Raw genomic sequence first — 27,066 nt, forward strand, 5'->3', positions numbered from 1 at the left:
ACTTGTCTTTCCGAACAATACAGTTGATAGTCTCCAGAAATTCGAACGCATAATTTTTGCTTCGCCAGCTGTCTGGGAGTTGAACATACTTTTCCATATGTTCATTAACATGTTGAACTGAATGTAAAGAGTTATTCATTTTAATAGCTAACAACACACTCTCGATAAGAACTTTGATCTCCTCTGGGTTTGATCGTTTTCGCTCTTGCTGATCTACACTCAGCCGTAACATGCGTAGCACTCCTGTAACGGGTAGCGATGGGTTCTGTTGCCTGAGCTTTTGTACACCATCCAAATGCGATTTACATGCCAAATGACGCTTCAAAAAGTCAAGTTTCCAAATATCATCCCACTTCTTTCCAGTAGCAAATTCTCCAGCAACTTTCGCATCACGACAATACAAACAGATAACTCCAGTTTCCGAATCATACATAAATATTTCTCGTAGCTGAACGTTCATGACCTCATGAGCTTTCCGTGTAACAGTTTCTACTATTTTGTTAAGCCTTTCAACTTTAAACAAATTTGAAGTTCTTTTGTGCTTCATGCCCTTGGCTTCTTTTGAATTCGACACAGTGAATCAATATTTTTTTCGATAAAAACTTTATAAGAGATCTACAGGATTTGAAACAGATCTTTGTATATCATGGTCCGGTCCGTGAAGTCTGTGTTCCGGTTCACGGTCTGGTCTGTAGACACCGGACTCCGGGTCTTCCAGCTGTCCCTTGTTTCAGCTGGGCTTAATCATAGGCACATAGATACATAGAAACATAGAAAATAGGTGCAGGAGTAGGCCATTCAGCCCTTCGAGCCTGCACCGCCATTCAGTATGATCATGGCTGATCATCCAACTCAGAACCCTGCACCAGCCTTCCCTCCATACCCCCTGATCCCTTTAGTCACGAGGGCCATATCTAACTCCCTCTTAAATATAGCCAATGAACTGGCTTCAACTGTTTCCTGTGGCAGAGAATTCCACAGATTCACCACTCTCTGTGTGAAGAAGTTTTTCCTCATCTCGGTCCTGAAAGGCTTCCCCTTTATCCTTAAACTGTGACCCCGCGTTCTGGACTTCCCCAACATCGGGAACAATCTTCCTGCATCTAGCCTGTCCAATCCCTTTAGGATTTTATACATTTCAATAAGATCTCCCCTCAATCTTCTAAATTCCAGCGAGTATAAGCCTAGTCGATCCAGTCTTTCATCATATGAAAGTCCTGCCATCCCAGGAATCAATCTGGTGAACCTTCTCTGTACTCCCTCTATGGCAAGAATGTCCTTCCTCAGATTAGGGGACCAAAACTGCACACAATACTCCAGGTGTGGTCTCACCAAGGCCTTGTATAACTGCAGTAGTACCTCCCTGCTCCTGTACTCGAATCTTCTTGCTATGAATGCCAACATACCATTCATCTTTTTCACCGCCTGCTGTACCTGCATGCCCACTTTCAATGACTGGTGTACGATGACACCCAGGTCTCGTTGCACCTCCCCTTTTCCTAATCGGGCACCATTCAAATAATAATCTGTTTTCCTGTTTTTGCCACCAAAGTGGATAACCTCACATTTATCCAGATTAAATTGCATCTGCCATGAATTTACCCACTCACCTAACCTATCCAAGTCACCCTGCATCCTCTTAGCATCCTCCCCACAGCTAACACTGCCGCCCAGCTTCGTGTCATCCGCAAACTTGGAGATGCTGCATTTAATTCCCTCGTCTAAGTCATTAATATATATTGTAAACAACTGGGGTCCCAGCACTGAGCCTTGCAGTACCCCACTCGTCACTGCCTGCCATTCTGAAAAGGTGTCATGGTCCGGTCCGTGAAGTCCGCATTCCGGTTCACGGTCTGGTCCATCGACCCTTGCTCCAGGTTTTCCTGTCTACCCTGTTTCTGTTCCTGTTGAGCACTAATTGAGGCAGCTGATTCTCATTGGGGCTGGCTGCATAAATACCTCCAGAGACCAGGACGTGGTTGCTGGATTGTTCTTGCCCTTACTACTTGTATCCCTTCCCCTGCCTTCTGTTTCCTCGCCTGAAGCCTTGCCTTGTCTTGCCAGTAACTCTCGCCTCGCCTTGCATTGCTTGAAGCCTTGCCTTGTCTTGCTGGTAACTCTCGCCTCGTCTCGCCTGAAGTCTTGTCTTGGAGCCACCCTGTACCTAGCTCCCTTCCTGTCCCTTGCCTCCGTTGGGTAAGCCAGGCTGTCTCGCCGTTACCTACGGTTGGTTCTGTCCCTTCCTGTCCCTTGCCTCCGTCGGGTAAGCCAGGCCGTATTGCCCCTACCCTGAGGTTGGTTCTGTCCCTTCCTGTCCCTTGCCCCCATCAGGTGGAGTACCGCGCCCTGCCCAGGAGGAGCTTCAAGACCCCAAGCCTCAAGTCCCTGGTCCCAAGCCTCGCCTCAAGTCTGAGGACTCCAGCCTCGTTTTGTCTGCCAGCCAAGTCACGTCCTTGCCTAGTTCTGGGGTCCGAGCCAGAGGCAAGACCCAGGTTCTGGGTCCTTGTCCAGTCTCTGGCTCAGAGTCCAAGCCCGGGCTCCTAGCTCCCTTGTTCAGTCCTGTTCCAGGTTCCTGGTTTTCCTGTCCATGTCCTTGCCATCGCCCTGTATCCTATTCCTGTCCCTAGTACTTCAGTGTCTGTGTCTTGCACTTGGGTCTGTTCCCAGCCACCCCCTTATGACAAAAGGTTCCATTTATTCCCACTCTTTTCTTCCTGTCTGCCAACCAATTCTCTATCCACATCAATACCTTACCCCCAACACTGTGTGCTTTAAGTTTGCACACTAATCTTCTGTGTGGGACCTTGTCAATAGCCTTTTGAAAATACAAATATACCATGTCCACTGGTTCTCCCCTATCCACTTTACTAGTTACATCCTCAAAAAATTCTATGAGATTCGTCAGACATGATTTTCCTTTCACAAATCCATGCTGACTTTGTCCGATGATTTCACTGCTTTCCAAATGTGCTGTTATCACATCTTTGATAACTGACTAGCAGTTTCCCCACCACCGATGTCAGACAAACCGGCCTATAATTCCCCGGTTTCTCTCTCCCTCCTTTTTTAAAAAGTGGGGTTACATTAGCCACCCTCCAATCCTCAGGAACTAGTCCAGAATCTAAAGAGTTTTGAAAAATTATCACTAATGCATTCACTGTTTCTTGGGATACTTCCTTAAGCACTCTGGGATGCAGACCATCTGGCCCTGGGGATTTATCTGCCTTTAATCCCTTCAATTTATCTAACACCACTTCCCTACTAACATGTATTTCCCTCAGTTCCTCCATCTCGCTAGACCCTCGATCCCCTACTATTTCCAGAAGATTATTTATGTCCTCCTTAGTGAAGACAGAACCGAAGTAGTTATTCAATTGGTCTGCTATGTCCTTGTTCCCCATGATCAATTCACCTGTTTCTGACTGTAAGGGACCTACATTTCTCTTAACTAATCTTTTTCTTTTCACATATCCATAAAAGCTTTTACAGTCACTTTTTATGTTCCCTGCCAGCTTTCTCTCATAATCTTTTTTCCCTTTCCTAATTAAGCATTAAGAATAAATCAAGGAAGGTAGTGCACCCGTGGCTGACAAGAGAAATTAGGGATAGTATTAATTCCAAAGAAGAAGCATACAAATTAGCCAGAGAAAGTGGCTCACCTGAGGACTGGGAGAAATTCAGAGTTCAGCAGAGGAGGACAAAGGGCTTAATTAGGAAGGGGAAAAAAGATTATGAGAGAAAACTGGCAGGGAACATAAAAACGGACTGTAAAAGCTTTTATAGATATGTAAAAAGGAAAAGACTGGTAAAGACAAATGTAGGTCCCCTGCAGACAGAAACAGGTGAGTTGATTATGGGGAGCAAGGACATGGCAGACCAATTGAATAATTACTTTGGTTCTGTCTTCACTAAGGAGGACATAAATAATCTTCTAGAAATAGTAGGGGACAGTGGGTCCAGTGAGATGGAGGAACTGAGCGAAATACATGTTAGTAGGGAAGTGGTGTTAGGTAAATTGAAGGGATTGAAGGCAGATAAATCCCCAGGGCCAGATGGTCTGCATCCCAGGGTGCTTAAGGAAGTAGCCCAAGAAATAGTGGATGCATTAGTGATAATTTTTCAAAACTCGTTAGATTCTGGACTAGTTCCTGAGGATTGGAGGATGGCTAATGTAACTCCACTTTTTAAAAAAGGAGGGAGAGAGAAACCGGGGAATTATAGACCGGTTAGCCTAACGTCAGTGGTGGGGAAACTGCTGGAGTCAGTTATCAAGGATGTGATAACAGCACATTTGGAAAGCGGTGAAATGATTGGACAAAGTCAGCATGGATTTGTGAAAGGAAAATCATGTCTGACGAATCTCATAGAATTTTTTGAGGATGTAACTAGTAGAGTGGATAGGGGAGAACCAGTGGATGTGGTATATTTGGATTTTCAGAAGGCTTTTGACAAGGTCCCACACAGGAGATTAGTGTGCAAACTTAAAGCACACGGTATTGGGGGTAAGGTATTGGTGTGGGTGGAGAGTTGGTTAGCAGACAGGAAGCAAAGAGTGGGAATAAACGGGACCTTTTCAGAATGGCAGGCGGTGACTAGTGGGGTACCGCAAGGCTCAGTGCTGGGACCCCAGTTGTTTACAATATATATTAATGGCTTGGATGAGGGAATTAAATGAAGCATCTCCAAGTTTGCGGATGACACGAAGCTGGGTGGCAGTGTTAGCTGTGAGGAGGATGCTAAGAGGATGCAGGGTGACTTGGATAGGTTGGGTGAGTGGGCAAATTCATGGCAGATGCAATTTAATGTGGATAAATGTGAAGTTATCCACTTTGGTGGCAAAAATAGGAAAACAGATTATTATCTGAATGGTGGCCGATTAGGAAAAGGGGAGGTGCAACGAGACCTGGGTGTCATTATACACCAGTCATTGAAAGTGGGCATGCAGGTACAGCAGGCGGTGAAAAAGGCGAACCGTATGCTGGCATTTATAGCGAGAGGATTTGAGTACAGGAGCAGGGAGGTACTACTGCAGTTATACAAGGCCTTGGTGAGACCACACCTGGAGTACTGTGTGCAGTTTTGGTCCCCTAATCTGAGGAAAGACATCCTTGCCATAGAGGGAGTACAGAGAAGGTTCACCAGATTGATTCCTGGGATGGCAGGACTTTCATATGAAGAAAGACTGGATGAACTGGGCTTGTACTCATTGGAATTTAGAAGATTGAGGGGGGATCTGATTGAAACGTATAAGATCCTAAAGGGATTGGACAGGCTAGATGCAGGAAGATTGTTCCCGATGTTGGGGAAGTCCAGAACAAGGGGTCACAGTTTGAGGATAGAGGGGAAGCCTTTTAGGACCGAGATTAGGAAAAACTTCTTCACACAGAGAGTGGTGAATCTGTGGAATTCTCTGCCACAGGGAACAGTTGAGGCCAGTTCATTGGCTATATTTAAGAGGGAGTTAGATATGGCCCTTGTGGCTACGGGGGTCAGGGGGTATGGAGGGAAGGCTGGGGCGGTGTTCTGAGTTGGATGATCAGCCATGATCATAATAGATGGCGGTGCAGGCTCGAAGGGCCGAATGGCCTACTCATGCACCTATTTTCTATGTTTCTATGTTTAAGCCCTTTGTCCTCCTCTGCTGGACTCTGAATTTCTCCCAGTCCTCAAGTGTGTCGCTTTTTCTGGCTAATTTGTATGTTGCTTCTTTGGAATTGATACTATCCCTAATTTCCCCTGTCAACCATGGGTGCACCACCTTCTCTGGTTTATTCTTTTGCCAAACTGGGATGAACAATTGTTGTAGTTCATCCATGCGATCTTTAAATGCTTGCCATTGCATATCCACCGTCAACCCTTTAAGTATCAAATGCCAGTCTATCTTAGCTAATTCACGTCTCATACCTTCAAAGTTACCCTTCTTTAAGTTCAGAACCTTTGTTTCTGAATTAACTACATCACTCTCCATCTTAATGAAGAATTCCACCATATTATGGTCACTCTTACCCAAGGGGCCTTGCACGACAAGATTGCTAACTAACCCTCCCTCATTGTTCAATGAGCACCTGATGCTCGTCTTGGGGCTGGGAATATAAGTGGCTCTGGGTTCGAGTATGGGTGTTGGTTTGTCTTGTCAGTACAGTATCCTGTCCTTGTCTCTGTGGAGTAAGCCCGGCTGTCTTTGTCGTTACCCTGAGGCTGGATTGTCCCCTTCCCTTCCCCTTCCTTCTGAAGCCTTGCCTGCAACCTGTGTCTGGAGCCTTGCCTGCAACCTTGACAAGTTCAACCACCGGAGTGAGACCAGAGCCTTGCTGTGTCAAGATAAGGAACTGTCTATCATTGAGTTGGAACTGTCTCTGTATCCATGCCTTCGCTAGGTAGGTCCGGCCATTAGCCGCTACCTAGAGCTGGGAACTGTCTCTGTGTCAATCTTTTTTTCTACATGATTGATTTGGAATATGGGATACTGTGATCATATTACTGTGATTTAAATGTAATGTAATTCATATTATTTACTTGTATCCTTATGAATTTTGTATTTGTAGTCATGCAATTTATATAATCTCAATAAAAATATTGAAAAAGGAAAATCAGCATCCATCATCAGAGATCCTCACCACCCAGGCCGTGCTCTCTTCTCGCTGCTGCCATCAGGTAGAAGGTACAGGAGCCTCAGAACTTGCACCACCAGGTTCAGGAACAGTCACTAACCCCTCAAGCATCAGGCTCTTGAACAAAAGGGGATAACTACACTCACTTGCCCATCCATTGAGATGCTCCCACAACCAATGATCTCACGTTAAGGACTCTTGATCTCGTTATCTCCTGTTCTCGTTATTTATTGTTATATATCTATATTTGCATTTGCACAGTTTGTTGTCTTCTGCACTCTTGTTGGTCTTTTATTGATCCTGTTACAGTTACTATTGTATAGATTTATTGAGTATGCCTGCAGGAAAACGAGCCTCAGGGTTGTATATGGGTACTCAGATAATAAAATTTACTTTGAACTATGAACTGAACGAGAGGCTGGACAAACACGTGTTGTTTTCTTTGGAACGTCAGAGACTGAGGGGAGATCTGATAGAGGCATAGATAGAGTGAACAGAGAGAATCTTTTCCCAGGATTGAAACGTCTAATACCAGAGGGCCTGGTATGGAAACACCAGTGGCCTTGAACAGAAGATCCAACAAAACGTAGTGGATTTGGCCCAGTTCGTCACGGGTAAAGCGCTCCCCACCACTGAGGACATCGACACAGAGTGCAGTTGCAGCAGGAGATTATAGCATCGTTAACCCACCATCTGTCATTGGAGAGACACCGAGTCCATTAGGAAGGAGGCAATAGCAGGAAATTTAAAAACTCATAAATCAAAGGAGAGAAGTCAATGTGGTTTTATGAAGAAGAAATCTTGTTTGACAGAGTTATTGGAGTTTTGTGAGGAGGTGACGTCAGAGGCAGCGTCCGGTTTATTATCACTGGCATGTGTCATGAAATTTGTCGCTCTGCCGCAGTAATTTGATCCGTGAAGATTGTTTACAGCCCGGGGTGGGAGGGGGGAGGGGTTAGTGGGGACCAGCTCCCACGACCTAGTAAATGCCCCCAGTGACCTGCGTCTCAAACAGCCCCTGACAACCAAGTCCAGCTCCCGGCCTTCACGCGAGGCTTAGTTACTGAGCCCGGCGGAACCGTTCCTACTGGCGGGAGAAGGGACAAAGGTTCCGTAACACCAGTCGCTCCAGGCAGACGGGGCTCATCAGCTGCGGTTGGCAGCTCATCCAGGAGAAGGAAAACCCGGATCTCAAACCTCCGCTGCCCTGCGGCTACACCCTCTCACGGGGAACGCTTCGGGAGTAAACCCTGATGGAAAAAATCTGGAGCTGGACTCCTTAAGACAGCCCTGCATTGACTGGCAACTCCTGCGACACCGCTGGTGCCAAACTGTACCGGTCTGTGCCGTTCCTCTGGATTCATCAGCTGCGTGGAGAGGGGAAGCCACATCCTGCTCTGCATATCGTACTGCCCTGGCTTGGGTATCTAGACAGCGAGGGTGCAACATCTATAGTCGACCCTGACCGACACAGGCCTCACAGTGCAATACATAAATTATACTGTAAGTCACAATCATGAAATAAATCCGGTATTTGTAGAAAAGAGGAATATTGAGGTTGTGTTCATGGACGGTGGTAGAGGCAGATACACTGGGGGACACACAAAAAGCTGGAGAAATTCAGTAGGTCGGGCAGCATCTGCGGAGAGGAATAAACAGTCAACGTTTCGGGCCGAGACCCTTCTTCCTATCAGTGCTTTCCCAGCATAAATGAAGAATAAACTCTTCTCAGGCTTTTACAGCTATCGATTTATAACCGATGTTTCGATGACAAACTCCACGGTCAGCACGGAGATGGCAGAGTTTGTCATCGTATGGTCGGTTATGAGCAGTATCTGTACCCAGCTGGAAGCCTGAGAAGAGTTTATTCATTCAGAAGAGATTAGTTTAGTTAATCATTTGATTACTAATTTAATCGGTTCAGCAGGACATTGTGACTGAAGTGCCTGTTCCTGTTCAAAGTTCAAAAGTTCAAAGTTCAAAGTACATTTACGATAAAAAAGTATGTGTACATTATACAACCTTGATATTCGTCTCCTTGCAGGTGGCCGCAAGACAAGGAACACAAAAGAACCCGTGAGAAAGAAGTAAGCATTTAGAATGAAGGGAGCCCATGAGCATGAAGCCCGGAGCAGCTGGAACAGGCTCACAGCCTCGGGCTCAGTTCAGCTCAGGGTGGAGCAAACATCGTGGAGCAGCAAGCAGAAGCGGCCAGACGCTCGACCAGTGTGTGTACGCGCGCACACACATCTCCCACTAGTGTACAAAGGAATTTAAACATCACACAAAAGGCAGTCACCCTCTACTTCATTGGCGCGTTAAGTATATAATCACGGTCGTATATAATCACACTTCCGTTTCTGGTTTCTGGTGCCGACGGCCTTGGCAAAGTGGAGTTGGCGATGGTTTGTCTGCAGATTTTAGAACCGGCTTATTCACACTGTTTTTATTGAAGCAATTATTGACTGGCGATGTCGAATTCCAAAGAAGCAAAGGGCGTGAAGCGCAGAAGAACCACCAGTTTATTTAAAGCGGAATGGGTTAATGAAACAGTGGAAGCTGCTACACCAAAAGCTGAGCAAAATGCTGGAGGAACTCAGCGGGCCAGACAGCATCTAGGGAAACAGTCCAGTCAACATTTTGGGCCAAAACCCTTCGGCACGACTGGAGAGAAAGGGTTGATGAGTAGATTTAAAAGGTGCGGGGGAGAGGGGGAGAGAGGAACACAAGGTGACAGGTGAAAGCTGGAAGGATGAAGTAAAGAGCTGGGAAGTTGATTGGTGAAAGGGTCGGCAGTCCAAGGAAGAAAGAAAAGGGGGGAGGTGTGGAGAGTACCAGAGGGAGACAATGGGCTGGCAAGGAGATGAAGTGAGAGAGGGAAAATGGAATGGGAGGTGGTAAGGGGGAGCATTAGATTAGATTATGAGGACACGCAGTCCTCTTTTATTGTCATTTAATAATGCATGCATTAAGGAATGATACAATGTTCCTCCAGAATGATATCACACAAAGACAAGACAAACCAAGACTAAAAAAACTGACAAAAACCACATAGTTATAACATATAGTTACAACAGTGCAAAGCAATACCGTAATTTGATAAAGAGCAGACCATGGGCACGGTAAAAGAAAGTCTCGAAGTCTCTCGAAAGTCCCAACATCTCACGCAGGCGGTAGAAGGAAGAGAAACGTTCTCCCTGCTGTGAACCTCAAACTTGCCGATGCAGCACCCTGGAAGCACCCCGACCACAGCTGATTCTTGAGTCCGTCCGAAAACTCCGAGCCTCCGGCCAGCCCTCCAACACCGAGCACCGAGCACCATCTCAGCCGAGTGCTTCGACCCCGGCCCCAGCAACAGGCAACAAGCAAAGCCGAGGATTTGGGGCCTTCCCCTCCGGAGATTCTCGATCGCACAGTAGCAGCGGCAGCGAATCAGGCATTTCAGAAGTTTCTCCAGATGTTCCTCCGAGCTTCTCACGCCCGTCTCCATCAAATCAGGATTGTGCACGGTACCTACTTAACAAATACCGATATCATTTCGGAGCGGCCGCTTGCACTGCATCGCGCCGCCATCTTCCCCTCCATTACTGGAAGTTTGAGGAATGGATGTTCACGCCGTCAGTTCGGAGGCCACCTAAATGGAATAGAAGGTGTTGTTCCTCCACCCTGAGTGCAGCCTCATCACCACAGTGGAGGAGACCGTGGATGCACATATCGGAATGGGAATGGGAAGTGGAATTAAAATGGATCATGGGGTCAGGAACGTGCACATTCAGTGCGCACACACGTTGTTGTCACTGGGCAAAAAATTGCACAGCATAAGATTTTTTTCACACTCTGGTCATTACAAATGAGAGGGAACACTGCCCTCGAGTCTGGTCCCAACAACCAGCCTTTTCAGTCCGCTGCTTGGATGTCGATTTAAGCACCGGGTCGAATCGGAAAGGTCGGACTCGGGCCGAGTTGAGACAGCGGGTCCGGGCCCCGGAGCGTATTGAGGTGGACTGAACCCGATGTTTGGACGTCGATTTAGACACCGGGCTGAATCAGAAAGGCCAGCATCGAGGCAAAGGGGTCCAGGCCCCATTGTGCATCAGAAACACTGAACCCGATGCTTGGATGTGGGTTTAGGCGCCGGGCCAGATTGAAATGGTCTGCGCGTCGGGGCCCAAGGTGAGGGATGGGCTGGACAGCTCGCTGCTGCATGGCATTTACTCAGCTCCGCGTTGAGCTGTGGCTCTCGGACTCTCTTTGTGGACTTCAGTGCAGAACACTACTGGCTTGTGGTTATTGTTTGCACATTGGCTGTTGGAAGGTCTCCTTTCTTAATGGGTTACTTTGGGTTTCTTTGTTTGCTGGCTGTCTGTAAGGAGATGAATCCCAAGGTTGTATAACATATACATACTTTGATAATAAATGTTCTTTCAATTTTGAACTTTTTGGGGGTCCTCCGTACTTCCCTCTGCAAATGGGTCCTCAACTTCCTCATCGGGTGACCAGTCAGTGCAGATTGGAAATAACATCTCCAGCTTGCTGACAATCAACACTGGCACACCTCAAGGATGTGTGCTTAGCCCACTGCTCTACTCTCTCTACACCCACAACTGTGTGGCTGGGCACAGCTCAAACACCATCTTTAAATTTGCCGATGCTACAACTGTTGTTGGCAGAATCTCAGATGGTGACAAGGAGGCGTACAGGAGTGAGATAGATCAGCTGTTTGAGTAGTGTCGCAGAAATAACCTTGCACACATCAGCAAGACTAAGGAATTGATTGTGGACTTCAGGAAGGGGAAATCAAAGGAACACACACCAGTCCTCATCGAGGGATCAGAAGTGGAAAGGGTCAGCAGTTTCAAAATCCCAGATGTCAATATCTCTGACCATCCACATCGATGCGGTTACAAAGAAAGCACAACAGCAGCTATATTTCATTAGGAGTTTGAGGAGATTTGGTATGTCACTAAGATATTCACAAATTTCCGCGGATGTACCTTGGATAGCATTCTAGCTAACCTCTTCTCATTGCTACCATTGGGGAGGAGCTACAGGAGCCTGAAGGCACACACTTAATGATTCAGGAACAGCTTCTTCCCCTCTGCCATCCGATTCCTAAATGAATATTGAACCCATGAACACAATCTCACTGCTCATTCTCTCTTTATTTGATATATTATATAATATGTCTTAAATAAACACTCACAAAATGCTGGAGTAACTCAGCAGGTCAGGCAACATCTATAGAAATGACCAGCTCACTAATCTCCCTCCTGGCACTTATCTCTGTGGGCGGCCAAAGTGCTACTTCTGCCCATTAGCCTTCTTCATGAAGGGCCCTAACCAGTCCTTCCAGGTGAGATACATCTTTTTATCCAGGGGGTCAGTGTGGACATGGTGGAGGATTACAAGTACCTGGGGATACGAATTGACAATAAACTGGACTGGTCAAAGAACACCGAGGCTGTCTACAGGAAGAGTCAGAGCCATCTCTATTTCCTGAGGAGACTGAGGTCCTTTAACATCTGCCGGACGATGCTGAGGATGTTCTACGGGTCTGTGGTAGCCAGTGCGATCATGTTTGCTGTTGTGTGCTGGGGCAGCAGGCTGAGGGTAGCAGACACCAACAGAATCAACAAACTCATTCATAAGGCCAGTGATGTTGTGGGAATGGAACTGGACTCTCTCACGGTGGTGTCTGAAAAGAGGATGCTGTCCAAGTTGCATGCCATCTTGGACAGTGTCTCCCATCCACTACATAATGTACTGGTTGGGCACAGGAGTACATTCAGCCAGAGACTCATTCCACCGAGATGCAACACAGAGCGTCATAGGAAGTCATTCCTGCCTGAGGCCATCAAACTTCACAACTCCTCCCTTGGAGGGTCAGACACCCTGAGCCAATAGGCTGGTCCTGGACTTATTTCCTGGCATAATTTACATGTTACTATTTAACTATTTATGGTTTTATTACTATTTAATTATTTATGGTGCAACTGTAACGAAAACCAATTTCCCCCGGGATCAATAAAGTATGACTATGACTATGATTCTCCAGCATTTTGTATCTGATGCCTTAAATTCTCCCTTGATTACTGAATTACAATACTGCCAATACTTTATACAAATCCAGTACCAGTAAAGTATTTTGCAAGGTCTATTTGTTGAAAAAAAGTGTCGGAAAAGTTCACTCAGTCGGTGGTAACAAGGAGCAGGAGGTGGGTGCCCCTTGACCCAGGAAGGAATTCCTGTCCAAGATGGCAGCCTAGAAAGTGCCCTATGCTTGGTTCCGCGCTGTCCCTCACGTGACAGCGCGGTATCCAGGACGTGACGTCACTGCTATGGCCGGCCGCGATGTGGGGCTTCTTCTCTCGGGATCCTGTCAAGGATTTTCCCTTCGAGACGGGCGGCAGCACCGAGGCCTCCCTGGGCTTGTGGCAGCTGCAGGCGGGCCGGAGGAAGGTGAGAGTCGGCGGGTCATTGTGTGGGGGCGGGCGGCCTCGGGCTCCGATCCGGGATCCGGCCCGGCTGACGTGGCCTGGGGTGGGGAGTGAGTCCCGGGGAGACCGACCCCGTTATCCCCCTCACCCCATCGGCGATTCGTCCTCCTCCCGTCCCTCCTCACCCCTTCTGGTCCCTCCTCACCTCCCCTCCCTCACCACCCTCCCACTGTCCCGGGGAGACCGACCCTGTTATCCCCCTCACCCCATCGGCGATTAGTCCTCCTCCCATCCCTCCGCACCTCCCCTCCCTCACCACCCTCCCACTGTCCCGGGGAGACCGACCCCGTTATCCCCCTCACCCCATCGGCGATTCGTCCTCCTCCCGTCCCTCCTCACCCCTTCTGGTCCCTCCTCACCTCCCCTCCCTCACCACCCTCCCACTGTCCCGGGGAGACCGACCCCGTTATCCCCCCTCACCCTAACAGCGATTCGTCCTCCTCCCGTCCCTCCTCACCCCTTCTGGTCCCTCCTCACCTCCCCTCCCTCACCACCCTCCCACTGTCCCGGGGAGACCGACCCCGTTATCCCCCTCACCCCAACAGCGATTCGTCCTCCTCCCGTCCCTCCTCACCTCCCCTCCCTCACCACCCTCCCACTGTCCCGGGGAGACCGACCCCGTTATCCCCCTCACCCCATCGGCGATTCGTCCTCCTCCCATCCCTCCGCACCTCCCCTCCCTCACCACCCTCCCACTGTCCCGGGGAGACCGACCCCGTTATCCCCCTCACCCCATCGGCGATTCGTCCTCCTCCCGTCCCTCCTCACCCCTTCTGGTCCCTCCTCACCTCCCCTCCCTCACCACCCTCCCACTGTCCCGGGGAGACCGACCCTGTTATCCCCCCTCACCCCAACAGCGATTCGTCCTCCTCCCGTCCCTCCTCACCTCCCCTCCCTCACCACCCTCCCACTGTCCCGGGGAGACCGACCCCGTTATCCCCCCTCACCCTAACAGCGATTCGTCCTCCTCCCGTCCCTCCTCACCTCCCCTCCCTCACCACCCTCCCACTGTCCCGGGGAGACCGACCCCGTTATCCCCCCTCACCCCAACAGCGATTCGTCCTCCTCCCATCCCTCCGCACCTCCCCTCCCTCACCACCCTCCCACTGTCCCGGGGAGACCGACCCCGTTATCCCCCTCACCCCATCGGCGATTAGTCCTCCCACCGTCCTTCCTCACCTCCCCTCCCTCACCACCCTCCCACTGTCCCGGGGAGACCGACCCCGTTATCCCCCCTCACCCTAACAGCGATTCGTCCTCCTCCCATCCCTCCGCACCTCCCCTCCCTCACCACCCTCCCACTGTCCCGGGGAGACCGACCCCGTTATCCCCCTCACCCCATCGGCGATTCGTCCTCCTCCCGTCCCTCCTCACCCCTTCTGGTCCCTCCTCACCTCCCCTCCCTCACCACCCTCCCACTGTCCCGGGGAGACCGACCCCGTTATCCCCCTCACCCCATCGGCGATTCGTCCTCCTCCCGTCCCTCCTCACCCCTTCTGGTCCCTCCTCACCTCCCCTCCCTCACCACCCTCCCACTGTCCCGGGGAGACCGACCCCGTTATCCCCCTCACCCCATCGGCGATTCGTCCTCCTCCCGTCCCTCCTCACCCCTTCTGGTCCCTCCTCACCTCCCCTCCCTCACCACCCTCCCACTGTCCCGGGGAGACCGACCCCGTTATCCCCCTCACCCCATCGGCGATTAGTCCACCCACCGTCCTTCCTCACCTCCCCTCCCTCACCACCCTCCCACTGTCCCGGGGAGACCGACCCCGTTATCCCCCCTCACCCCAACAGCGATTCGTCCTCCTCCCGTCCCTCCTCACCTCCCCTCCCTCACCACCCTCCCACTGTCCCGGGGAGACCGACCCCGTTATCCCCCCTCACCCTAACAGCGATTCGTCCTCCTCCCGTCCCTCCTCACCTCCCCTCCCTCACCACCCTCCCACTGTCCCGGGGAGACCGACCCCGTTATCCCCCTCACCCCATCGGCGATTAGTCCACCCACCGTCCTTCCTCACCTCCCCTCCCTCACCACCCTCCCACTGTCCCGGGGAGACCGACCCCGTTATCCCCCTCACCCCATCGGCGATTAGTCCTCCCACCGTCCTTCCTCACCTCCCCTCCCTCACCACCCTCCCACTGTCCCGGGGAGACCGACCCCGTTATCCCCCTCACCCTAACAGCGATTCGTCCTCCTCCCGTCCCTCCTCACCTCCCCTCCCTCACCACCCTCCCACTGTCCCGGGGAGACCGACCCCGTTATCCCCCTCACCCCATCGGCGATTAGTCCTCCCACCGTCCTTCCTCACCTCCCCTCCCTCACCACCCTCCCACTGTCCCGGGGAGACCGACCCCGTTATCCCCCTCACCCCATCGGCGATTAGTCCTCCCACCGTCCTTCCTCACCTCCCCTCCCTCACCACCCTCCCACTGTCCCGGGGAGACCGACCCCGTTATCCCCCTCACCCCATCGGCGATTAGTCCTCCCACCGTCCTTCCTCACCTCCCCTCCCTCACCACCCTCCCACTGTCCCGGGGAGACCGACCCCGTTATCCCCCTCACCCCAACAGCGATTCGTCCTCCTCCCGTCCCTCCTCACCTCCCCTCCCTCACCACCCTCCCACTGTCCCGGGGAGACCGACCCCGTTATCCCCCTCACCCCATCGGCGATTAGTCCTCCCACCGTCCTTCCTCACCTCCCCTCCCTCACCACCCTCCCACTGTCCCGGGGAGACCGACCCCGTTATCCCCCTCACCCCATCGGCGATTCGTCCTCCTCCCGTCCCTCCTCACCCCTTCTGGTCCCTCCTCACCTCCCCTCCCTCACCACCCTCCCACTGTCCCGGGGAGACCGACCCCGTTATCCCCCTCACCCCATCGGCGATTAGTCCTCCCACCGTCCTTCCTCACCTCCCCTCCCTCACCACCCTCCCACTGTCCCGGGGAGACCGACCCCGTTATCCCCCTCACCCTAACAGCGATTCGTCCTCCTCCCGTCCCTCCTCACCTCCCCTCCCTCACCACCCTCCCACTGTCCCGGGGAGACCGACCCCGTTATCCCCCTCACCCCATCGGCGATTAGTCCTCCCACCGTCCTTCCTCACCTCCCCTCCCTCACCACCCTCCCACTGTCCCGGGGAGACCGACCCCGTTATCCCCCTCACCCCATCGGCGATTAGTCCTCCCACCGTCCTTCCTCACCTCCCCTCCCTCACCACCCTCCCACTGTCCCGGGGAGACCGACCCTGTTATCCCCCCTCACCCCAACAGCGATTCGTCCTCCTCCCGTCCCTCCTCACCTCCCCTCCCTCACCACCCTCCCACTGTCCCGGGGAGACCGACCCCGTTATCCCCCCTCACCCTAACAGCGATTCGTCCTCCTCCCGTCCCTCCTCACCTCCCCTCCCTCACCACCCTCCCACTGTCCCGGGGAGACCGACCCCGTTATCCCCCTCACCCCATCGGCGATTAGTCCTCCCACCGTCCTTCCTCACCTCCCCTCCCTCACCACCCTCCCACTGTCCCGGGGAGACCGACCCCGTTATCCCCCTCACCCCAACAGCGATTCGTCCTCCTCCCGTCCCTCCTCACCTCCCCTCCCTCACCACCCTCCCACTGTCCCGGGGAGACCGACCCCGTTATCCCCCTCACCCCATCGGCGATTAGTCCTCCCACCGTCCTTCCTCACCTCCCCTCCCTCACCACCCTCCCACTGTCCCGGGGAGACCGACCCCGTTATCCCCCTCACCCCAACAGCGATTCGTCCTCCTCCCGTCCCTCCTCACCTCCCCTCCCTCACCACCCTCCCACTGTCCCGGGGAGACCGACCCCGTTATCCCCCTCACCCCATCGGCGATTAGTCCTCCCACCGTCCTTCCTCACCCCTTCTGGTCCCTCCTCACCTCCCCTCCCTCACCACATACACACCCCTCACCACCCTCCCACTGTCCCGGGGAGACCGACCCCGTTATCCCCCTCACCCCATCGGCGATTCGTCCTCCTCCCGTCCCTCCTCACCTCCCCTCCCTCACCACCCTCCCACTGTCCCGGGGAGACCGACCCCGTTATCCCCCTCACCCCATCGGCGATTGGTCCTCCCACCGTCCCTCCTCACCCCCTCTGGTCCCTCCTCACCTCCCCTCCCTCACCACCCTCCCACTGTCCCGGGGAGACCGACCCCGTTATCCCCCCTCACCCCAACAGCGATTCATCCTCCTCCCGTCCCTCCTCACCCCTTCTGGTCCCTCCTCACCTCCCCTCCCTCACCACCCTCCCACTGTCCCGGGGAGACCGACCCCGTTATCCCCCCTCACCCCAACAGCGATTCGTCCTCCTCCCGTCCCTCCTCACCTCCCCTCCCTCACCACCCTCCCACTGTCCCGGGGAGACCGACCCCGTTATCCCCCTCACCCCATCGGCGATTGGTCCTCCCACCGTCCCTCCTCACCCCCTCTGGTCCCTCCTCACCTCCCCTCCCTCACCACCCTCCCACTGTCCCGGGGAGACCGACCCCGTTATCCCCCTCACCCCATCGGCGATTCGTCCTCCTCCCGTCCCTCCTCACCCCTTCTGGTCCCTCCTCACCTCCCCTCCCTCACCACCCTCCCACTGTCCCGGGGAGACCGACCCCGTTATCCCCCCTCACCCCAACAGCGATTCGTCCTCCTCCCGTCCCTCCTCACCCCTTCTGGTCCCTCCTCACCTCCCCTCCCTCACCACCCTCCCACTGTCCCGGGGAGACCGACCCCGTTATCCCCCTCACCCCATCGGCGATTAGTCCTCCCACCGTCCCTCCTCACCCCCTCCCGTCCCTCCTCACCTCCCCTCCCTCACCACCCTCCCACTGTCCCGGGGAGACCGACCCCGTTATCCCCCCTCACCCCATCGGCGATTAGTCCTCCCACCGTCCTTCCTCATCCCCTCTGGTCCCTCCTCACCTCCCCCCCCACCCCACATACACACCCCTCACCACCCTCCCACTGTCCCGGGGAGACCGACCCCGTTATCCCCCTCACCCCATCGGCGATTCGTCCTCCTCCCGTCCCTCCTCACCCCTTCTGGTCCCTCCTCACCTCCCCTCCCTCACCACCCTCCCACTGTCCCGGGGAGACCGACCCCGTTATCCCCCCTCACCCCAACAGCGATTCGTCCTCCTCCCATCCCTCCGCACCTCCCCTCCCTCACCACCCTCCCACTGTCCCGGGGAGACCGACCCCGTTATCCCCCTCACCCCATCGGCGATTCGTCCTCCTCCCGTCCCTCCTCACCCCTTCTGGTCCCTCCTCACCTCCCCTCCCTCACCACCCTCCCACTGTCCCGGGGAGACCGACCCCGTTATCCCCCCTCACCCTAACAGCGATTCGTCCTCCTCCCGTCCCTCCTCACCTCCCCTCCCTCACCACCCTCCCACTGTCCCGGGGAGACCGACCCCGTTATCCCTCTCACCCCATCGGCGATTCGTCCTCCTCCCGTCCCTCCTCACCCCTTCTGGTCCCTCCTCACCTCCCCTCCCTCACCACCCTCCCACTGTCCCGGGGAGACCGACCCCGTTATCCCCCTCACCCCATCGGCGATTAGTCCTCCCACCGTCCTTCCTCATCCCCTCTGGTCCCTCCTCACCTCCCCCCCCACCCCACATACACACCCCTCACCACCCTCCCACTGTCCCGGGGAGACCGACCCCGTTATCCCCCTCACCCCATCGGCGATTGGTCCTCCCACCGTCCCTCCTCACCCCCTCCCGTCCCTCCTCACCTCCCCTCCCTCACCACCCTCCCACTGTCCCGGGGAGACCGACCCCGTTATCCCCCTCACCCCATCGGCGATTCGTCCTCCTCCCGTCCCTCCTCACCCCTTCTGGTCCCTCCTCACCTCCCCTCCCTCACCACCCTCCCACTGTCCCGGGGAGACCGACCCTGTTATCCCCCCTCACCCCAACAGCGATTCGTCCTCCTCCCGTCCCTCCTCACCTCCCCTCCCTCACCACCCTCCCACTGTCCCGGGGAGACCGACCCCGTTATCCCCCTCACCCCATCGGCGATTCGTCCTCCTCCCGTCCCTCCTCACCCCTTCTGGTCCCTCCTCACCTCCCCTCCCTCACCACCCTCCCACTGTCCCGGGGAGACCGACCCCGTTATCCCCCTCACCCCATCGGCGATTCGTCCTCCCGTCCCTCCTCACCTCCCCTCCCTCACCACCCTCCCACTGTCCCGGGGAGACCGACCCCGTTATCCCCCTCACCCCATCGGCGATTGGTCCTCCCACCGTCCCTCCTCACCCCCTCTGGTCCCTCCTCACCTCCCCTCCCTCACCACCCTCCCACTGTCCCGGGGAGACCGACCCCGTTATCCCCCTCACCCCATCGGCGATTGGTCCTCCCACCGTCCCTCCTCACCCCCTCTGGTCCCTCCTCACCTCCCCTCCCTCACCACCCTCCCACTGTCCCGGGGAGACCGACCCCGTTATCCCCCCCACCCCATCGGCGATTCGTCCTCCCACCGTCCTTCCTCATCCCCTCTGGTCCCTCCTCACCTCCCCAACACACACACACCCCTCACCACCCTCCCACTGTCCCGGGGAGACTGACCCTGTTATCCTCCTCACCCCATCAGTTAGTTGTCCTCTGTCCTCTCCCTCCTCATCTCCCCTCCCTCACCACCCTCACACTGTCCCGGGGAGACCGACCCCGTTATCCCCCCTCACCCCAACAGCGATTCGTCCTCCTCCCGTCCCTCCTCACCCCCTCTGGTCCCTCCTCACGTCCACAACACACACACACCACTCACCACCCTCCCACTGTCCCGGGGAGACCGACCCCGTAATCCCCCTCACCCCATCGGCGATTCGTCCTCCTCCCGTCCCTCCTCACCCCCTCTGGTCCCTCCTCACGTCCACAACACACACACACCACTCACCACCCTCCCACTGTCCGGGGGAGACCGATCCTGTCATCCCCCTTACCCCAATAGCTATTTGTCCTCCTTCCTCTCCCTCCTCATCTCCTCTCCTTCACCACCCTCCCACTGTCCCGGGGAGACCGACCCCGTTATCCCCCTCATCTCAACAGCTATTCATCCCCCTCCCTCTCCCCTCTGGTCCCTCCTCAAGTTCCCCACACATACACACCCCTCACCATTCTTCCACTGTCCCAGGGAGACCAACCCGTTATCTCCCCTCACCCCAACAGTGATTCGTCCGTCTCCCGTCCCTCCTCATCCCCTCCTACACACACACCCCTCACCGCCCTCCCACTATCCTGGGGAGACCGACCCCATTATACCCCTCACCCCAACTGCGATTCCTCCTCTTCCCTCTCTCTCCTCATCCCCCCTCCCTCACCACCCTCCCAATGTCCCAGGGAGACTGATCCCATTATACCCCTCACCCCAACCAAAAGCCGTGGACGAACCAGGAGGTACATCATCTGCTGAAGGCTGGATCTGTGACATTCAAGTCTGGCAACCCAGGCCTGTACGAGAAAACAAGGTATGATTTGCAGAGGGCACTTTCAAGGGTGAAGGGACAATTTTGAACAAGGTTGGAGGTGATATCAGATGCACGGCAACTCTAGCAGGGTCTGCAAGACATTACTTTGTACAAAGCAAAACCCAATAGCATGAATGGCAGCGATGCTTCACTACCAGATGAACTCAACGCTTTCTATGCACACTTTGAAAGGGAGGACACAACTACAGCTGTGAAGATCCCTGCTGCACCTGATGACCCTGTGATCTCTGTCTCAGAGGCCGATGTTAGGCTGTCTTTAAAGAGAGTGAATCCTCACAAGGGGGAAGGTCCCGATGGAGTACCTGGTAAGGCTCTGAAAACCTGTGCCAACCAGCTGGCTGGAGTATTCAAGGACATTTTCAACCTCTCACTGCTACGGGTGGAAGTTCCCACTTGTTTCAAAAAGGCAACCATTATACCAGTGCCAAAGAAGAATAATGTGGGCTGTTTAATGACTATCGCCCGGTAGCACTCACATCGACAGTGATGAAATGCTTTTAGAGGTTGTTTATGTCTAGACTGAACTCCTGCCTCAGCAAGGACCTGGACTCATTTCAATTTGCCTATCGCCACAATAGGTCAATGGCAGTCGCAATCTCAATGGCTCTCCACACGGCTTTAGACTGCCTGGACAACACACACACCTACGTCAGGATGCTGTTCATTGACTGTAGCTCAGCATTTAAGACCATCATTCCCACAATCCTGATTCAGAAGTTGCAGAACCTGGGCCTCTGTAACTCCCTCTGTAATTGGATCCTCGACTTCTTAACCAGAAGACCACAATCTGTGCAGATTGGTGATAACATATCCTCCTTGCTGACGATCAACACTGGTGCACCTCAGGGGTGTGTGCTTAGCCCACTGCTCTACTCTCTATGTACACATGACTGTGTGGCTGGGCATAGCTCAAATACCACCTACAAATTTGCTGACGATACAACCATCGTTGATAGAATCTCAGGTGGTGACGAGAGGGCGCACATGAGTGAAATATGCCAACTAGTGGAATGTTGCCACAGCAACAACCTGGCACTCAACGTCAGAAAGATAAAAGAGCTGATTGTGGACTTCAGGAAAGGTAAGACAAAGGAACACATACCAATCCTCATAGAGGGATCAGAAGTGGAGAGAAGTGGAGGTCAAGATCTCTGAGGATCTAACCTGGTCCCAATGTATTGATGTAGTCATAAAGAAGGCAAGACAGCGGCTATACCTTATTGGGAGTTTGAAGCGATTTCTCATGTCAACAAATTCACTCAAAAACTTCTATAGTTGTACTATGGAGAGCATTCTGACAGGCTGCATCACTGTCTGGTATGGAGGGGCTACTGCACAGGACCAAAAGAAGCTGCAGAAGGTTGTAAATCTGGTCAGCTCCATCTTGGGTACTAGCCTACAAAGTACCCAGGACATCTTCAGGGAGTGGTGTCTCAGAAAGGCAGTGTCCATTATTAAGGACCTCCAGCACCCAGGGCATGTCCTTTTCTCACTGTTACCATCAGGTAGGAGATACAGAAGCCTGAAGGCTCACACTCAGCGATTCAGGAACAGCTTCTTCCCCTCTGCCATTAGATTCCTAAATGGACACTGAAGCTTTGGACACTACCTCACTTTTTTAAAAATATACAGTATTTGTGTTTTTGCACATTTTTTAATCATCTATTAATATATGTAATTGATTTGTTTATTTATTATATTTTATTTTATTTTTCTCTCTCTCTCTCTTCCCCCCCCCCCGCTAGATTATGTATTACATTGAACTGCTGCTGCCAAGTTAACAAATTTCACATCACGTGCCGGTGATAATAAACCTGATTCTGATTCTGAATCGGATTCTCTCTCCCCCCTGGTCCCTCCTCATCTCCCCAACACCACCCCCATCTCCCTCCCACTGTCCCAGGCGCTGTCAGACCAACCCCGTTATCCCTCTCATCCCAACAGCAATATATCCTCCCTTCTCTCCCTCCTCATCTCTCTGTCCCCTCACCACCCTCCCACTGTCCCAGGAGACCAACCCTGTTATCCCCCCACCCCATCTCCAGCACATCCTCCTCCCTCGTCATTCTCCACCTCCCCACCTCCTCTCACTGTCCTGGGAAACTATCCCATACTTCCCTCCCGTCCCTCCTCAATGTCTCCCCCCACACCCCTCATCACCCCCTCCCACTGTCCTGGGAAACTATCCCATACTCCCCTCCCGTCCCTCCTCAACATCTCCCCCCACACCCCTCACCACCTCCTCCCACTGTCCTGGGGAACTACCCCATACTCCCCTCCCGTCCCTCCTCAACGTCTACCCCCACACCCCTCATCACCCCCTCCCACTGTCCTGGGAGACTATCCCATACTCTCCTCCTGTCCCTCCTCAACGTCTACCCCCCCCCACCACCTCCTCCCACTGTCCTGGGAAACTATCCCATACTCCCCTCCCGTCCCTCCTCAACGTCTCCCTCCACACCCCTCATTACCCCCTCCCACTGTCCTGGAGAGCTGTTACATAATCCACAAACCCTCCTCCCTCCCCCAGTCACTCTTCCCCCTCCCAATGTCCCAGGGAGCCATGCCGTACTCCCCTCCCGTCCCTCCTCAACGTCTCCCTCCACACCCCTCACCACCCCCTCCCACTGTTCTGAAGAGCCATCAGACTTCCCCAATCCCCCTCAACTACCTCTTACATCCCCCTCCCGTCCCTGCTCACCCTTCCCCACTGTCCCAAGGAGCTGCCAGACCAACTTTCCTTTACCCTCCTCACGCTGTCTCCAATACCCTCCCTCAACATCAGACTCCCCCTCCCCCTCCCGCCTGCAATCGTCCTCGCCCACCTCCCATACACCCCCTCACCCATTCGCCTAGCACTCCCCCACAATCCTGTGCAGTCACCACACACTCCCCCCTCCCCGTCCCTCTTCGTCCTCCTCTACCTGCACACGCCTCACTACCCCCTTCCATTGCCCCGGGGAACTGTCAGCCCAAGTCCACCCCATCCCCACCGTCCTCTCACACCGTCCCAAGGAGCTGCCAGACCAAACCCCCTCCTCCTACCTTTCCTCATCTCCCTCACCCCATCTCCAACATACCCCTCAACATCAGACATCCGCTCCTCCTCCCATCCAATGCCCCCTCACCCATCCTCCTAACAACCCCCCTCCCCACTATCCTGGGGAGCCACCACACACCTCTCCCCTCATCACCCTCCCCCTCCATCTTCACCTCATGCTTTTATCACCCCCTGGGGTCCCGGAGAGCAGATACACTCAGTCCCCCCCTTCCCTTGGAAGTGAGACAGCAGTGCGGCAAGGCTTTGGCAGGAGACAGACGGGTGACGTGAACAAGGGCAGGGCAGGCTGAAGAATGCAAGCAAACATCACGTCATCGACTCCAGTACTAAAATTAACCAGGCAGAGCTCTCTCTTCAGACGGTGAGAGCTGGGAGATGTCATACACGCAGCAGTGAGGCGATGCCCAGTTTTGAGGAAGTTGTTTCAAAATCAGAATCGGGTTTATTGTCACTGACGTTTATTTATCTGTACAGCTCAGAATCAGGTTTAGTATCACCGGCAAATGTCGTAAAATTTATTGTGTTTCCAGCAGCAGTACAATGCAGTACATAATAACAGAGAGGAAAAAAGTGGATTACGGTAAGTATATATAAAACTTGTGCAAAAATAGAAATAATAAAGTGCTGAGGTAGTGTTCATGGGTTCAGTGTCCATTCAGAAATCTAATGGCAGAGGGGAAGAAGCTGTTCCTGAATCGTCGAGTGTGTGCCTTCAGGCTCTGTACCTCCTCCCTGATGAGGGCATGACCTGGGTGATGGGGGTCCTTAATGATGGGCGCTGCCTTTCTGAGGCATCGCTCGTTGAAGATGTCCTGAATACTACGAAGGCTGATGCCCACGATGGAGCTGAGTACCTGACAGTGATGCAATCAGTCAGAATGGTCTTTACGATACCTCTGTAGAAACTTGTGCCCTTGGTGACACACCAAATCTCTTCAAATTCCGGATGAAATATAGCTGCTGTCGTGCCTTCTTTGTCGCTGCATCAATGTGTTAGGTCCTCAGAGATACTGACACCCAAGAGCTTGAAATCGCTCACTCTCTCCACTCCTGATCCCTCTGTTAGAACTTGTGTGTGAATAGGCTGTTCCGGCCGAACGAGCCGCAGTGCCCAGCCTTTCACAGGACGACTTACACTGACCAATTAACCTACTTATCCGTACGCCTTCGGACTGTGGGAGGAAACCAGAGATCCCAGGGCAAACCCATGCGCTGACATGGAGGAACGTGCAAACCCCTTACGGCCACTGTTGGAATGGAACTCGGAACTGTGACGCCCCAAGCTGTGATAGCGTTGCGCTGTTGTGAATTTTGTTTGTGGCAGCAGTACAGTGCAGGCATAACAAATTACTGTAAGCTGCCATAAAGAGTGCAAAAGAGGAATAGCGAGGAACTGTTTGGTGTCAGGGGAAGAAGCTGTTCCCGAATTTTTGAGTGTACCACCTCCTTGATGGTCACAATGAGACGCAGCACGCTCCGCCGGCGACACGGCGGGACGCAGCATCCTCCACTGGTGGAATGTACGGCAACACTTTCTGGCCACTCCCAGCACAAAGGGAAGAAGATGGCGCCAGTATGATTCTGCTACTATTGGAACCTGGGGGTTTACTTTTCGGAAGTGTGTTTTCGGGCCAGCTGAGCGATCTGGCTCTTTGCTGTCTCTGAGGGCATTCGGTGAGATTTTGAGCAGAACGTGTGGCCTGGACGCCTAGTCTAGAGGTGAGGCGCGAGCACACGATTGACTCAATTTTTCAGCAATGAGAGCGTCAAGCAAGGTTGAAATCCATGAGGATGAGAGTGGAACGTGAGTGGCTGTTCAGCGCCGTCTGCCTGTGTTTGATTGAGTCCCTCACTCTCTCTGTCCTTCCAGAGGAAGGTGTCTGCATTTGACCGGACTCTCTCACCTTCTCTCTTGATGGTGCTGGAGTCTTTGGTCTTAAGGAAGGTTTAATTGACACAGTTTATGGACTGAACTCTGTATTTCTTGTTACGTGTTTCTGGATTCTGGTTGCTATTTTGTGTGATTTTGATCAGGGCGGACTAGCAGTTTTGGTCACACACCTACAGGAATGAAGTAAATAAGGTTGAAAGAGTACAGAGAATATTTACAGAATGAGTTATCGAGAAAGGTTGAACAGGTTAGTACTTTATTCCCTGGAGTGTAGCAGAATGAGAGGAGATTTGACAGAGGTGTACAAAATTATGAGGGGCATAGATAGGGTAAATGCAAGCAGGCTTTTTCCACTTGAAGTTGGGTGAGACTAGAACTAGAGGTTAAGGGTGAAAGGTGAAATGTTTAAGGCGACCCAGAGGAGAAACTTCTTCACTCAGAGTGTGGGACAAGACCTGCCAGCTCAGGTGGTGCATGCAAGCTCGATTTGACCATTTAAGAGAAGTTTGGATAGGTACTTGGATAAGGGTCGGTGGGGGGGGGGGGGTATGCAGGGCTGTGGTCAAAGTGCAAGGCAGTGGGTCTAAGCAGAATAATAGATGGGCTGAAGGGCCTGTTTCTGTGCTGGAGTGCTCTAATTGAGAAGGTGGGGTCCTCCCAGAATACCTAAGGCTGAGTCTGCATTCCATGAGCCAGTTACAAGCCCTTGCTGCATGCCCTCGCTCTACCAACTCCACATCTGCCGGCTATTGCTGGTCACTGCCCTCGCGCTGTGTTGAAGCAGAGCCTGGGCTGACTGTGCGTTCCTTCCCCTCTCTCCACAGGTTACCAATGACCCCGTGTCCGTCTTTGTGTACGACGTCAAGCCCAACTCTGATGAGCGGACGCAGGTGGCGAAAGCGGCGTTCAAACGGCTGAAAACCTTGCGCCACCCGATCATCCTGTCCTTCGTCGACGGGTTGGAGGTACGGTAGGTGGGCCGCGGGATGTCTGTATCGGTGGGGGCTGAGGTGTTGTCAGTCTTAACCACGGGACAGCCAAAGTCCATTGAGGGGTGGTCCATCAGTCTCCTCCGCCCTTGGTGCTGTTGTAGCCCACACCGCTGCTTAAAAACCCATAAGCTCAGGAGGCATAGGAGCAGAATTAGGCCATTCCATCATGGCTGATTTATTATCCCTCTCAACCCCATTCTCCTGTCTTTTCCCCATCATCCTTGACACCCCGAATGATCAAGAGTATGTTGACCTCCCCTTTAAATACACTCAGTGACTTAGCCTCCACAGCCGTCTGTGGCAATGGATTCCACAGATTCACCATCGTCTGGCTAAAGAAATTCCTCCTCATCTCTATTCCAAAGGGATATCCCTCTATTCTGAGGCTGTGCCCTCTGGTCCTGCACTTCCAGTACTGGAAGCATCCTCTTCACGTCCACTGTGTCTAGGCCTTTCGATATTTGATAAGTTTCATTGAGATCCCCCTCATTCCAATAAACTCCAGTG

The 27,066-nt window shown here is 53.4% G+C and overlaps 1 protein-coding gene across 3 annotated transcripts in view; it reads left to right on the plus strand.

Moving 5' to 3' along the window:
* Nucleotides 1-12,934: 12,934 nt before the first annotated feature.
* The window catches only part of scyl1 (SCY1-like, kinase-like 1), a 77,076-nt gene continuing 62,944 nt past the window's right edge, over nucleotides 12,935-27,066 (plus strand). For 2 of the 3 annotated variants that reach the window (XM_072246036.1, XM_072246037.1), the window contains exons 1-2: nucleotides 12,935-13,070; nucleotides 26,392-26,532. In XM_072246036.1, the coding sequence (XP_072102137.1) occupies nucleotides 12,963-13,070; nucleotides 26,392-26,532 (249 nt within the window). In that variant the 5' untranslated portion in view covers nucleotides 12,935-12,962. Of the gene's footprint in view, nucleotides 13,071-20,502; nucleotides 20,595-26,391; nucleotides 26,533-27,066 lie in introns of those variants that run through there. The other variant, XM_072246038.1, reaches the window with a different exon arrangement.

Source organism: Mobula birostris, chromosome 28, assembly GCF_030028105.1.
Source record: "Mobula birostris isolate sMobBir1 chromosome 28, sMobBir1.hap1, whole genome shotgun sequence".
Lineage (NCBI taxonomy): Eukaryota > Metazoa > Chordata > Chondrichthyes > Myliobatiformes > Myliobatidae > Mobula > Mobula birostris.